This window comes from Trichosurus vulpecula, chromosome 3 (genome assembly GCF_011100635.1).
Source record: "Trichosurus vulpecula isolate mTriVul1 chromosome 3, mTriVul1.pri, whole genome shotgun sequence".
Lineage (NCBI taxonomy): Eukaryota > Metazoa > Chordata > Mammalia > Diprotodontia > Phalangeridae > Trichosurus > Trichosurus vulpecula.
In genome coordinates, this window is record NC_050575.1 from 432,054,016 (window position 1) to 432,066,230 (window position 12,215).

At 48.4% G+C, this 12,215-nt stretch overlaps 1 protein-coding gene across 1 annotated transcript in view; it reads right to left on the reverse strand.

The window, feature by feature from the left end:
- Window positions 1-3,667: 3,667 nt before the first annotated feature.
- The window catches only part of ALMS1 (ALMS1 centrosome and basal body associated protein), a 136,583-nt gene continuing 128,035 nt past the window's right edge, over window positions 3,668-12,215 (reverse strand). The window contains exons 17-18 of the mRNA XM_036750141.1: window positions 6,753-6,852; window positions 3,668-4,047 (exon numbers count right to left, since the gene is read on the reverse strand). Of these exons, the coding sequence (XP_036606036.1) occupies window positions 4,003-4,047; window positions 6,753-6,852 (145 nt within the window). The 3' untranslated portion in view covers window positions 3,668-4,002. The remainder of the gene's footprint in view (window positions 4,048-6,752; window positions 6,853-12,215) is intronic.

Genomic DNA, 12,215 nt, shown 5'->3' on the forward strand with positions numbered 1-12,215 from the left:
CTACACTTCCACCCTGAGCCAGACAGAAGGAACCAGCTTCAAAATATATTTTAAGTTTAAAAAGATAATAAATAAGGAACAGTGCCTGGTCTCATGAAGTGAGCAGCCTGTATGGGGATGACAATCAGAATTGAATATAGTCTACAATATTGAATGAAATATGCATGAAAGATGAAATTTAGTCATCTAAAGCCCTTTACCCACTACAAAGATTTTTTTAAAGTGTGAGGGGATGGCTGTGGAAAGAGTTTGAGCATTTCAGTGACCAACCTGGGGAGGCTTCATGGAGGAGGTGGAGTTTGAGAGGCACAGGGATCTTGGCAGTCTTCAAGTAGAAGCAGGGGAGAGAGAAGGGGCGGTTGGTGACCTAGGCATAAAGGACTGCTATGTGAAGGGGCCAGAGGAAATATTCCCGAGATAAGCAGGAGGGAGCTGATGTGCCTGGAGAAGACAAAGGGAATCAAGTGGCCTGGGAGGCCCAAATAAGAGGTAGGCAGAAAGATGAAGCAGTGTAGGAACTGGAGAGGGGACAAGATTTCCCCACTGGCATAGAGCCTGACAGATTGAGGTTACAGGTGTCCCTGCCCTTTGGAGGCAGGATCAAGCAGACACATTTTAGAATTTGGCAGATGTGTGTATTTGCTTTGTTTCAATACCTTTTGTCGTTAACAACAGCAGGTTTTTTGTTTTTGGAGATGGGGAGGGGGGTGGTTAGTGAGAGGAAGGCCAAAAAAGTAAAGTCTGTAGCATATTTTTAGAAGAATAGAATAGGAAGAGGATTCTCAGAAGAGAATAGGAGGCTTAGAAGGCAGACAGACAAGGGAGACACACTGAATTGATTAGATTCTGTTTTTAAAATGCAAGCTGTATATAGTAATTCATGGTTTGCGTCCAGCCCTCTGTTCTGTGCTTCAGCGCATATAGAAATGCTCATAACTGAAGATGTTTGTCAAGAACAAAATAACAAAAATAAATAAAAACGTTGCGAAGAAGACAGGGAGAAGATTGGGGAGCTCAGCTTGCAGAGCTGCGGGCTGGCCTGAAAAGACCACGCAGCTGTTATTGGAAGACTTTTCCCTCCGCGTGGCTTTTCTTTTCTCATAGGAAAAGGAAGACTCATTTCAGGGCAGGAAGGAAGAAGACAGTATTATCTGACCCATGCTTCAGGAAGCCAAAGGCATCAGCACTTCTCTCTGTCCGGCTATGATCTCTCGAGATATCTCCAGCCTGTTGAGCTACTGTAGATTCCGAGGCCTGAAAAATGAGGACAGTGTGCCTATCTGTTCTGGCCCGGCTGTGCTGCTCCTGCCGGAGAGCTATCCTGCCTGCCAAGCCTGGGCACGGCTCTTCAGACTCGCCCCCAATGCCACTGGGCCTTACAGCAAGAGCTCTTTGGGCTCACCATTTTCCTATCGATTCACTCCTTCTTTTGCACAGATGTACATCGGTACAGTCTTCCGGCTCACGTGAAACAGAATTAACTAAGCGGTGCCATCCACCATAGTCTTAGACATTCTAACAGACATTCCACAGCACTGTTATTGTAACAGATGGGCAGCTAGGTGGTGGCACAGCGCAGTGCTGGGCCTGGAGTCAGGAAGACCTGACTTCCCTAGCTGTGTGACCTTGGGGAAGTCCCCTAATCAGTTTGGTTTTCCTCCATTGTAAAATGTGGTGGCCCCTCTCCCAGGGTGGCTGTGAAGTTAATGGTCGTAAGGCATTTAGCACAGTGCCTGGCACTTGGTGGATGCTATGTATCAGCTAGCTGCTGTTGTTGTTAGTGAAGGCAGTCAGTGGACCTTCAGCAGATTTTTCAGAGGGGGCTTTGGGGGTGCTGGGTCAATGTCTCAGGGTAATAGTCAGTTTTCTTTTTTTTTAGGTACTCTGACTAAATCAGGGCCAGCAGTGTGTGCGAGTGCTACCTGCCCTTGGGACAGTAGAAAGTGCCCCCTGGTAAAACCAGCCCGTGCGCACCTAAGCCCCCAACGAATCGCTTTGGCTGGTGGCTTGAGTGTAGCACCACCTGGTGGCCAAATCCCTTTCGGGCTGGCTGGTTCACCAAGGAGCCACCTTGCTTCTTGGTAGATTGTAGAAAGCCAAAGGGGCGGCTGGATATGGGCTCCTCTTGCCTGACACCTCCCCTCCCCCACTCCCACTTCTCAGCAAAGCCAGAATCTGGAGGGTGGCTGCTGTATACAGCGTCCCTTGGCTATTCACTTGGTGGATCCATGACCTGTGGCCTGTGAGAAGTAATAAAAACAAGAGAATGTCAGAGCCAAGGGACCTCAGAGCCTTCTGCTCCAGGCGCTAGTTTCACACAAGAAACCCGCGGGCAGTGACTTGCCCAGGGTCACCTCATCGTGGCCTCGCACGGAAGGCCTGGGAGGGTCTTCCCTGGAGCAGCCAGAGTCTGGATGACTTACAGGAGAGGGGAAGGATAGACACCATCGACAGGTAATATGTATCTGATCATCTAGAGGCGATAATGTGAAAACTGACACAACACAGACATGGGCAGCCAGGTGGTGGAGTGGCCTGGAGCCAGTAAGACCTGAGTTCAAGTCCATGCTCAGGCACGAGCTGTGTGAACCTGGGCCAGTCACGTCACCATCTGCCTCAGTTTCCTCATCTGTAAATGAGGCGGAGTAGGAATCTCTGCCAAGAAAGTCCAACAGGCAGACAGAGGAGAAGGCTGAGGAAGTGGCTCCTTCCTTATGTGCCAAGCGCTGTTAAGGGCTGGAGGCACAAACACAAGCAAGGGGGACATTCCCTACCCTCAAGGCTCCTAAGGAACTGAAAAGGGAAGGAATGGGGCTGAGGGGCCCAGGGCTGAGGAACAGCCTGGAGAGAAGCTGAGAACACCACCAGCCTCCCTTTGTAAAGTACTTGGCACGAATGCTTTAGGAGGCCCATTTCACAGATGAGGAAGCTGGCAGTCACAGTGTGATGCCCAGAAGCAGAGCCGAAGCCTGGTCTTGCAGCCTGTGTTGGGTGCCCTGTATACACCACCAAGCTGCTTCTCACAGCGTGCTTGCTTCGTATTCAGCACACTGCAATTGAGGACTATAAGGCTCTATTCCAGTGGCTTCAGGTTTTATTTTTTCAAGTTAACTGCAGGAGTACGTGCCAGGCACCGAAGGGACGAGTCTCTGCCCTCAGAGATAACATTCTCTTCACGGGGGGCCTGGGTGGGGTCGGCACTGTGACTAGGACTCGAGGCCAGGGGGCCTCCTGTCGGCCCTGGAGGTCCCCCTCCTGGCTCTGGACCTGACATTCGGCCTCTGCCAGTGGCTCATCCTGAAACTTCCCTGGGCATGCGGCCCCTGCTCAGCCTGGGGCATACAAAGGCCTAAAACATTCCCTGGCAAGACTGGCTGCAACCGTCTGCCATCGGCGGGTTCTGCCTGGAGCTTCCATCTAGTCCAGCCTTCCTTGCCCCCTAAGAGAAGGCTCTCACTGGACACGAGCTAGATCTGGGGGGTTCTTGGATACCCCCTCTGTCGACAACATCCTCCTCAAATGATAAAACGTAAAGCTTCAGTATTCCCTGTCCAAAGCCTCCAGAGCTCCCCAGCCCTCAGAGCCCGTCCTGGCTTCTGTATACACCTTTGCAAGGGCCTCCTGAACTTTTCCATCTGGGAAAGAAAGAATCCCAGGCTGCTTGCTTTGCTCTAAGCCAAAGTCATTTATTTTCTAAAAGTACAAAAGCACATACAAAAAAAGCCCTGCTTCTGGGGAGCATTGAAAGACAAAGCCATTGTTTCGAAATAGTCAGGTGAGAAGAAGGTCCCCCAAAAGAGAGTCATGTCCATCGGCATCAGTGACTCCCCCAACTCGCTACAAAGTCATTACCTTTAAACTGCGCAGAAACATCAAATAACTTTTATTAAATACACACAAAAACACAGATCCAACTATTAAATATTCACATCACACACAAAGCCCACGCAGAAGTCTGGAACAAAAAAATATATAAGAATTCAAAGAAGACCATGCTGCTTGTCAATCCCAGGGGACTTTTCTCCCTAAGACACGGTTGGTGATTTTCTGTGGAAAGAAAAGAAACAAGAAACAGGGTTAACGGGGCCTTCTCCTTGTCCCAGTGGCTGGCCCTGCCCCAGACATGCTACTGCAGAGACTGGAAGTGCCCCCGCCCACTTCCAATTCCACAACTTTAGTTCCAGAAATCCTGGTATCACTCAGTAAATGTTGGATTTATCTCCCCAAACTCAGAAACGCCATGATGGTCCAAAATAAAGCCTGGTGCTTCGGACTCTACCGGGCGCTCAGTTAAGATTTGTCAAGGATGGCAGCTTTTCCCCTGGCTCTCCCACCAATTCATACTGTGACTTAGGATGGGTTGGTTGATCCTCCAAATAAATCCTCACAGCCATAAAGGAGACAGGTTGTCGTTCCCTCCTCCTCACTCTCTCCCAGGGGATGCTGAAGAAAGACCGCTTCATTCATCCCATTTGACAGGGGCACAGACCGTTGCCCCAGGATGTAGACAGGCAAAGACTATTGATTACGTCCACCAAGGAAGCCTGGGATTCAAGGCCCACTCCCTTTCCCCTCTGTGGTCCCTAAAGTCCTTTAAAAACCAAACTCCCTTCCTAGCCCTGGAGGCACCACTCAGTTGATTTACCCTCCAATGTACCAGCTAACTGTGTAAAACATTGATGTTACCCAGTCACAAGAACAATATTCACAATAAATCAATATACAGATATGAAGAAAACAACAACCAAACTCCCACGGCATGAAGCTTTTAGTGGTTAGGATGGAGGTGAAGGGAAGGCATGGTCTGAGCCAGGCCTGGCCTTCACCCTTCATCTTCCACTGCAAAGCCATGCATTTCCCAGGGAAGGAGTCAACATCAGACCAGCTGCAGAGCTCAAGTGATGGGGGATGGGAGAAGAGCCGGAGGCAGCAGTGGCAGCTGGGGACCCATCTCAGAAAGGTTTGCTCAGTGTCAACAAAGAACCTCGCTCCTGGTAGGGGACAGCCAGCCCTCTCAGCCCGACTTGGGCCATTTGGTTGCTGTGTGGTTTAGGGAACACAAAACAAGCATTCCTTTCAGGACACAGCAAGTGATCGAGGCTGGGGGGGCTGGAGCGCTCCCTGCCCCCCATGGCTGACTCAATCCCAATCGAGATTCTGGGGGCTGCCTTCTCCTGACTGCCAGGATGCTCTTCTTTCCTCACTGGGTTCAGGGCCTGGCTCAGTCTCCCTCTTGTCCCTAACTCTTGCCTTCACAGGTGGGGACTTCAACACACATACTGGGACTCTTTCAGAGATCTGAAGCCCCCAGTTCCTCCTCTTCACCATTTCCCATGCTCCACTGTACCGGCAGAATGGTCACAGCCTTGATATGGCATCTCACTTCCATGTTCATGAGCCCCCAATGTCCTTTCTCTCTTGCCACGTCACCCGTCCTCCTGCCTTGGCTCCTCTCACCCTCTTCCAGGCCTCGCTACACTCCTCTCATGAAATAGTCCAACCCTACCCATCCTCTTTAGTGAATTCCTTGCCCGGCCAAGCCGGTAGCCTTGGGCTACCCCCGTCTGATGCTGAACACAGCTGGAGAAAATCACAGAACCAGGCTGACTGGGCCCCCACAAACTTATTAGATAATCTCAATTAAGCACGAGGCAATCCTTGGACACATCCCCAAGCAACTCGGCACATAGGCTTTCCCAAACTTTCACATCACTCCTCAGACCTTCCATGGCTCATCCTCCCTCCACTCTCTCATCCTCCTTCAGATTTCACGAAAAAAAACAGACGCCATTTGCTACAGGCTCCCCTTCTCCCTCCTCACCTCACATCCCTCACACACATCCCGCCCCTTGGCGAGGCAGACCCCTCTCCCTGCATGACAGAGCCCATGCCATCTTATCCCTTCCAGATGGCCTCTACCACCATCTCCTCTCTCCTGGACGACTGGATGCTCCCCTATTGCTTACAAACATGCCCATGTCTTCTTCTCATTGGATCTCCTTTGGATGCCCAGGACCTCCCATCCGGGCTGGGGGCTAGCTTTATCACTCACATAATCCGCATGACCCTTCCACTGAACAGAGCTGGGAGGGCGGAGGGGGGGGGTCACAGAATATGGCCCAGAGTCAAAGGATAAATCCCAGGTTTGACCTTAAGCAGATTTCATCACCCCTCGTGACCCCAGTATTCTCCTCTGCAAAAGGAGGGAGGCGGCCTCAATAACCTCTAAGGTCCTTTTCTCTTCTAAGGTCTAGGAGGCTACCATTTTCTGGTATAGGTAAACAGACATGGGCTTCTACGTGAGCCCCTTAGGAGGAAAGCACTTCATTTATCGTGACCCCAGGGCCCAACAGCGCAGAAGACCCAGACTGGCCTCTTTCTATAAAGATGCTCCCCACAACGCGTAAAGCCAGACATCTTCCACATTCTGATAGAGAGTCTGATATTAAAATCTGGCAATAAAGGGAAGCCCGCAGGCAGATTCCCTGGCAGCCACGTCATTCAACATCATTCCATGTTAATATACTAAGTTGTCACAGACCATCAGGTCTAAAAGCAGGTCGGCTACACAAGGCCTGGGCCTGTGTGCCAAGGCCCTCCCTCCCAAACCGTGGCAGGGGACTAATGCACAGGACACCCCCCCTCCCCCCACTCCACACACTTCCCCACCTCTGGTCACTCCCTCCTCAGTATTTTAGACGCTTTAGGGCCTGACTCTGAAGCCTCCATTCTGACACGTCTGCTTGACTCACCATTTTGTAGAGCTGGGCCTTGTACCGGTACGTAGTGTAGGCTGACTTTCTCTGCTCTTCTTCTCGCTTCTTCCTCACTTCAGGAAGCTGTTCATAGATCCTTGAACATGGGGAAAGAGGCCACCCAGTTACTACATTACTATTCAGGATCACAGCACCAGCTCCTCATGCAAAGTCTGCTGCATTCCAAGGCCTCTCCAAATCCCCGAGAACTTCATCCCCTTCACTGTCCCCACTGGAACTTGACAGGAGAGAGACACCAAGGAGAACAACGGTGGCTGTATTTTTAGTTCAATAAGAGATATTGGAATAAACATCTGGCACTCTCCAGAGAAGCCAAGAGCCCTGGAGACAGGGAGAACTGAATCCCTCCTCTGACACCCACTGGCTGTGTGACTCTGGGCTGGTCCCTTGTGCTCCATGACATCCTCTGGAGAAGGAGCATCAGGGTGGACCTGAGAAACTCTCAAGAAAACAACATCATGTGGGGCTCTGCCGAATGAGACCTGAATGGATATTACAGAAGCTAGTTAGGCAAATCCAAAGGGTGTGAATAAGGAAGGGACAAAATGTCCGTTCTCCCAAGATCAAATTGAAAATGCCTTTATTCTGCAGCCTGGGCTGTTAAGGTGGCTCCATTATTCTTGGGTTAATGTCCTCGCCCCCATCTCCAGAAGCCACAGGAACTCTCCTGAGGAAGTGGGATGAAGTCAGAATTTAAGGAGAATGCTGGAGGGGAAGAAAAAGCTAATGAGAAATTACAGCCTCAGATTTAAGTGGTGAGAGCAAAAGAGATCATTTGCTCTTCTGGAGCCCAAGTCAGCAGGCCCAGTTTGGCATTAAGATCTATGCCATAAAAGGTTATTGTAAAGCAGTGCTGTTCCAGGCCCTGTGGCTCAGTGGGGATACGTGGGCCCAGACTGCTTCTATGACAGGCCAACGTGGCCATTTGTCACAGATTAGGAAGCACAAGTCCAAAAAGAAAAGACCCCCCATTTACAGGACATCAGGAGATCTGTCCAGCACTCCTGGCCTGCTCACAGAAGTGACTCATTTAGAGAGAAAATACCTTTTTAGTCTCTCACCTAACACAGTAACTGGCACTCAATAGGAGCTCTATACATTTCCCTGACTGATATGAATACCTAGCTTACGACTTCTAAATCCTGGCCACTGTGGGCCAATTAGGAATCTCCTATTCTTTTCAAAAAAAAAGGCTGCATTTACAGAAGACTCTCAATAGTTTTCTTCATCTATAAAATGGCAGGCATCTTCAACTCCAAAAGCTGTAATTCTGTTCTCTGAAAACCTATTGACGTGAAGGCGATTAACTGGCAGCTTTTGTTTCTCAGTCCAAGTAGGGCCTAGGATGCCTTCTGTCTAATAGCGGCTCACCTCTTCTCAGCCCCCCACTAGAGCAGGGGTGGGGACTGAATCTAAATTTTACAGAACAAATTCTTATTCTGTAAAATTTGATCAGTCCAAAGGCTGCACTTAAGGACCTAGAAGGCCACTTGTGGCCTGAAAGCTGCAGGTTCCCCACCCCTGCCCTAGACCCATTCTCCCAAACACAGGTCACTCAGAAGAGTGCACACTCACCTTTCCAAGGTCCAGATCTATTATCCAGGTAGCTATTGTACAAAAAAGTTCTTTTAGCAATCCTGCCTCCCAGAAGTCCCACCCCATGGTCTATCAATAAGAGAAATGTCTAACACTTCTTGCACACTCATAGAAGCCCCAGGGCCACAAATGAGGTGATAATAAGGGGAACAAAGCTGATTTCTAGACCAAAATATTCCACACAGTCCAATGAGTGTCATCCTTTCCAAAGTGCTTTTTTTAGAGGCTGTGATACATCCTTGAGTCTCAATGGAAGTAAACTGCACTTCTGAGAGTGGTACTGCTGTTTGGAAAAGGTCCAAAGGCATGCGGAGCTAAGTCTGGTAAAGAGAATGGGTGAACGAAGCAGCTAATTCAGGAGCTCTTGTTAGGCCAGAACAGAATCTGAAGACAATATAAAAGAACTCAGAGCTGGGTCTTGGGGATGTACAGACATTCCAAGGACAGCACTTAGCTGATTGAGTAAGTTCTGGCGTGTCTGTTTAACCTTAAAAAGTCTATTCCTCAATTAGCACCTCGGCAAAGTGTTCTTTCACAGAGGTGAACAAAGTGAACAGCACTGTCTATAAGAGTTTTAAGCTTGAAAATCTCTACAGTGAAGAGAACTCAGCTAATGCCACTTTCAGATAGCTCTAATTGTTAAAAGGAAAAAAAATTCTTGTCTTGTATCCCACCTAACTCTCCCTCAACCACCTCCCAACTGTCCCACCTCCGGCACGGCTCTCTGTACACGCTTGGCTTACTCCAGTTCCGTCTCCCATCTTTGTTCTTTCGTCACCATTTTTACCTCCTCCATAAGCACGCTCAGGAGTGAGCTGGTAGAGTCCAAGCACTGGGGCTCCGCTGTCCTTGGCAGTGACTGCAGTCACAGACATCTTGGAAGGTCTTTTCTCTCTTTTGTCTATCTGCTGTCTTCTATTTTTATCCTTAAGCCTGTTCAGAATGACTTTATTTGGCTGGGGCTCCAAACAACCTTCCTTTAAGCTAGTTTTCCTCTTCACTGTTCTTGTTTTATGAGGTGGCTCAGCACATAGAGAGCTGGCCTGCAGTCAGAAGACCTGAGTTCAAATGCAGCCTCAGGCATTTACTAGCTATGTGACCCTGGGCAAATCACTTAACGCTGTTTGTCTCAGTCTCCTCATCTGTAAAATGAGGTGGAGAAGGAAATGGCAAACCACTCCTGTATCTTTGCCAAAAAAAACCCCTTAAAACCCAAATGGGTTAACCAAGACTCAGAGACAACTGAAGCAGCTAAACAATGCTCATTATCTGCCACTTTCCTTCTCTGCAATACTTTTACAAGCAAGATTAAATTCTAAATTGGTGGTGCCTGGGCTGCCACAACTGCCTGGAAAATAATCAAGTGTTTACTGAGGTAGGCTTGGGGTTTTCTTGGTTTCTCACGACAATCGTTTATATTAATCAGTCTTCTTTATATCAGCGTCTGTAAACTTTCTTCTGACACGATCATTTTAAGAGTGTTAAGAGAACGTTTAAACATGCCAGGCTACAGTTGTTTTAATTTTACGTCTGATCTTTCTTTTATCATCAGTCTCTCTCTAGCTTTGTATTAATTTTGACATTTGCTCTATAACAAGTCAGCAGCGTGACTGTACTCAGGAAGCTGGGTCTAGAACCGCTCTCATATCAATTGTGACATCACTTGGTACTAAACATGTCCAGTGTCTTTCAATTCTTTTCTTGAGGAAAATCTTCACGAAGATGTAACTACACAGAAGTCTCACGCCTACGGAAGTCTGGGGCTTCTCTCCTTCCTTACTCTTGATCCATATTTTTAAATGCTTTTCTCTGTTCTTACCCATTCTCACCTTTGGACTGAGGTCACCAGGCAACAAAGTCTATGTGGATTCAATTTGGAAAGACTCACTCCGATTGTCATAGAAGTAGCCTCTCTCTCCATCTTCTACAAGACATGTTGATGTGTGAGCTGCAATTCTTTTCTCGATGGTTTTTCTGCAAATATTTATCCCTGAGCACTTCAAAATTATCTGACCAGGTGGCAAATTTGGTGTTTTCTCTTCCATTCCCATCTCAAGTCACTTGGCAGAAACTACCCGAAATATGAAAGGGAAGCCGAATGAAAAGAAAGTCGGAGATGTTCCAGATCCAAATGAGACCTAGAACAGCAAAGCCAGAACCAACAAACCTAGGAATGTTTCTTCCATTTTCATTCCAGCAGTGAGACCTAGAAAAAGTAGGTCAGGGGTACCACAGTGCATAGCATGCTGGACTTGAAGTTAGGAAGACCTGAATTTAAATTTAACCTTCTCTCCTCCCCTCCTTTCCTTCCCAGAGTTAGAAGGCCTAGACATTCTGGCACCACCACTTACTCACCCAATTATCTCAGGTAGTTCTTGGGTCTCTATTTCTTCACCTGTAAAATGAGGGAGGTGGAGCAGAAGGCCTCCAGCAGGCTTCTAGCTCTGTCCCATGACAGGACTCTGGGCCCGATGTGCTCCTGACTGCTCTGCTGAACTGCCTCCCTTCCTTCCCTTCTTTCCATTCCCTCTGGCCCCCCTTCCCTCCTCCCCTCCTTTCCTTTCCATCCTTCCTTCCCTCTGTTCTTTCCTTCCTTCCTCCTCTCCCTTCTTTCCTTCCTATCCTTCCTTCCTTGTTCCTTTCTTCCTCCCTTCCCTTGCTTCCTTCTCTCCTTTCCTTTCTATCCTTCCTTTCCTCTGTTCTTTCCTTCCTTCCTCCCCTCCTCTCCTTTCCATCCTTCCTTCCCTCTGTTCTTTCCTTCCTTCCTCCTCTCCCTGCCTTCCTTCCTATCCTTCCTTCCTCCCTTCCCTTCCTTCCTTCTCTCCTTTCCTTTCTATCCTTCCTTCCCTGTTCTTTCCTTCCTTCCTTCTCTCCCTTCCTTCTTTCCTATCCTTCCTTCCTCCCTTCCCTTCCTTCCTTCCTCTCCCCTTCCTTCCTTCTCTCCTTTCCTTCCTATCCTTCCTCCCCTCTGTTCTTTCCTTCCTTCCTTCCTTCTCTCCTCCCCTCTGTTCCTTTCTTTTGGCCCTCCCTCCCTCTCCTCCTTTTGTTCCTTCTTTTCCATTCCTTCCTTCCTTCCAAAAATATTTCCTATGAGTCTGAGCTTCTGCTTAGGTAGAGAAGTAAAATCACTCTAAAGCCTTGCTGATATTCAGCCTAATGGTGGACTCAATAATAGAGGCAAAAAGTTTTCCTAGGAAAGGTATTTTTTTCCAGGATGCTTCCTTAAAAGGAAACGTTCTCATGAAGTTACTCCTACAATTATTTTTCGCCTCTATTTATTACTAGTTTGTTGATGTCTTTATATCACAACCCTGCTCCAGAATGAAACTTCTCTCGTGAAAAGAAAGCAGAGTGAAGAATCTGACAGACTTTCTATCTACCAGTATATGCAATATTCTCCCTCAGTAGTAGTTCCCCCCCTCTTTGACCTATTGGCGAGTGATCTGTGTGACTCCCTCTCCTCCCCCCCCCGCCCCCCCCCCCCCAAAAAGGTCATCCCTAAATCTGAGCTTGTCATTTGACAGGTAAGCCTCTGTGGTCATGGGAAGGGTGGTGGTCTTAAGGACTTTACTTCTTTGTTGTTCTCAAAGGCTGGGCTGGAGTCTGGGGGCCATTATCAGATCTCTTTATCTGCTCATCTACAGAATCTTCTGGAGGAGAGTTGAGAGAGGAAAGGAAGCTGTGTGATACAGCAAGCCCAGCCATCAACAAGCATTTCTTACATGACTTCCCTGGGACCAGCCCTGTGCTGGGTCACCAGAATACAAAACACTCTCTGGCCAAGTTTTAGACCAGAGCAAAACCAACTGGATGAGGTGAGGCAGGAGCATGTGGGGGCCATGA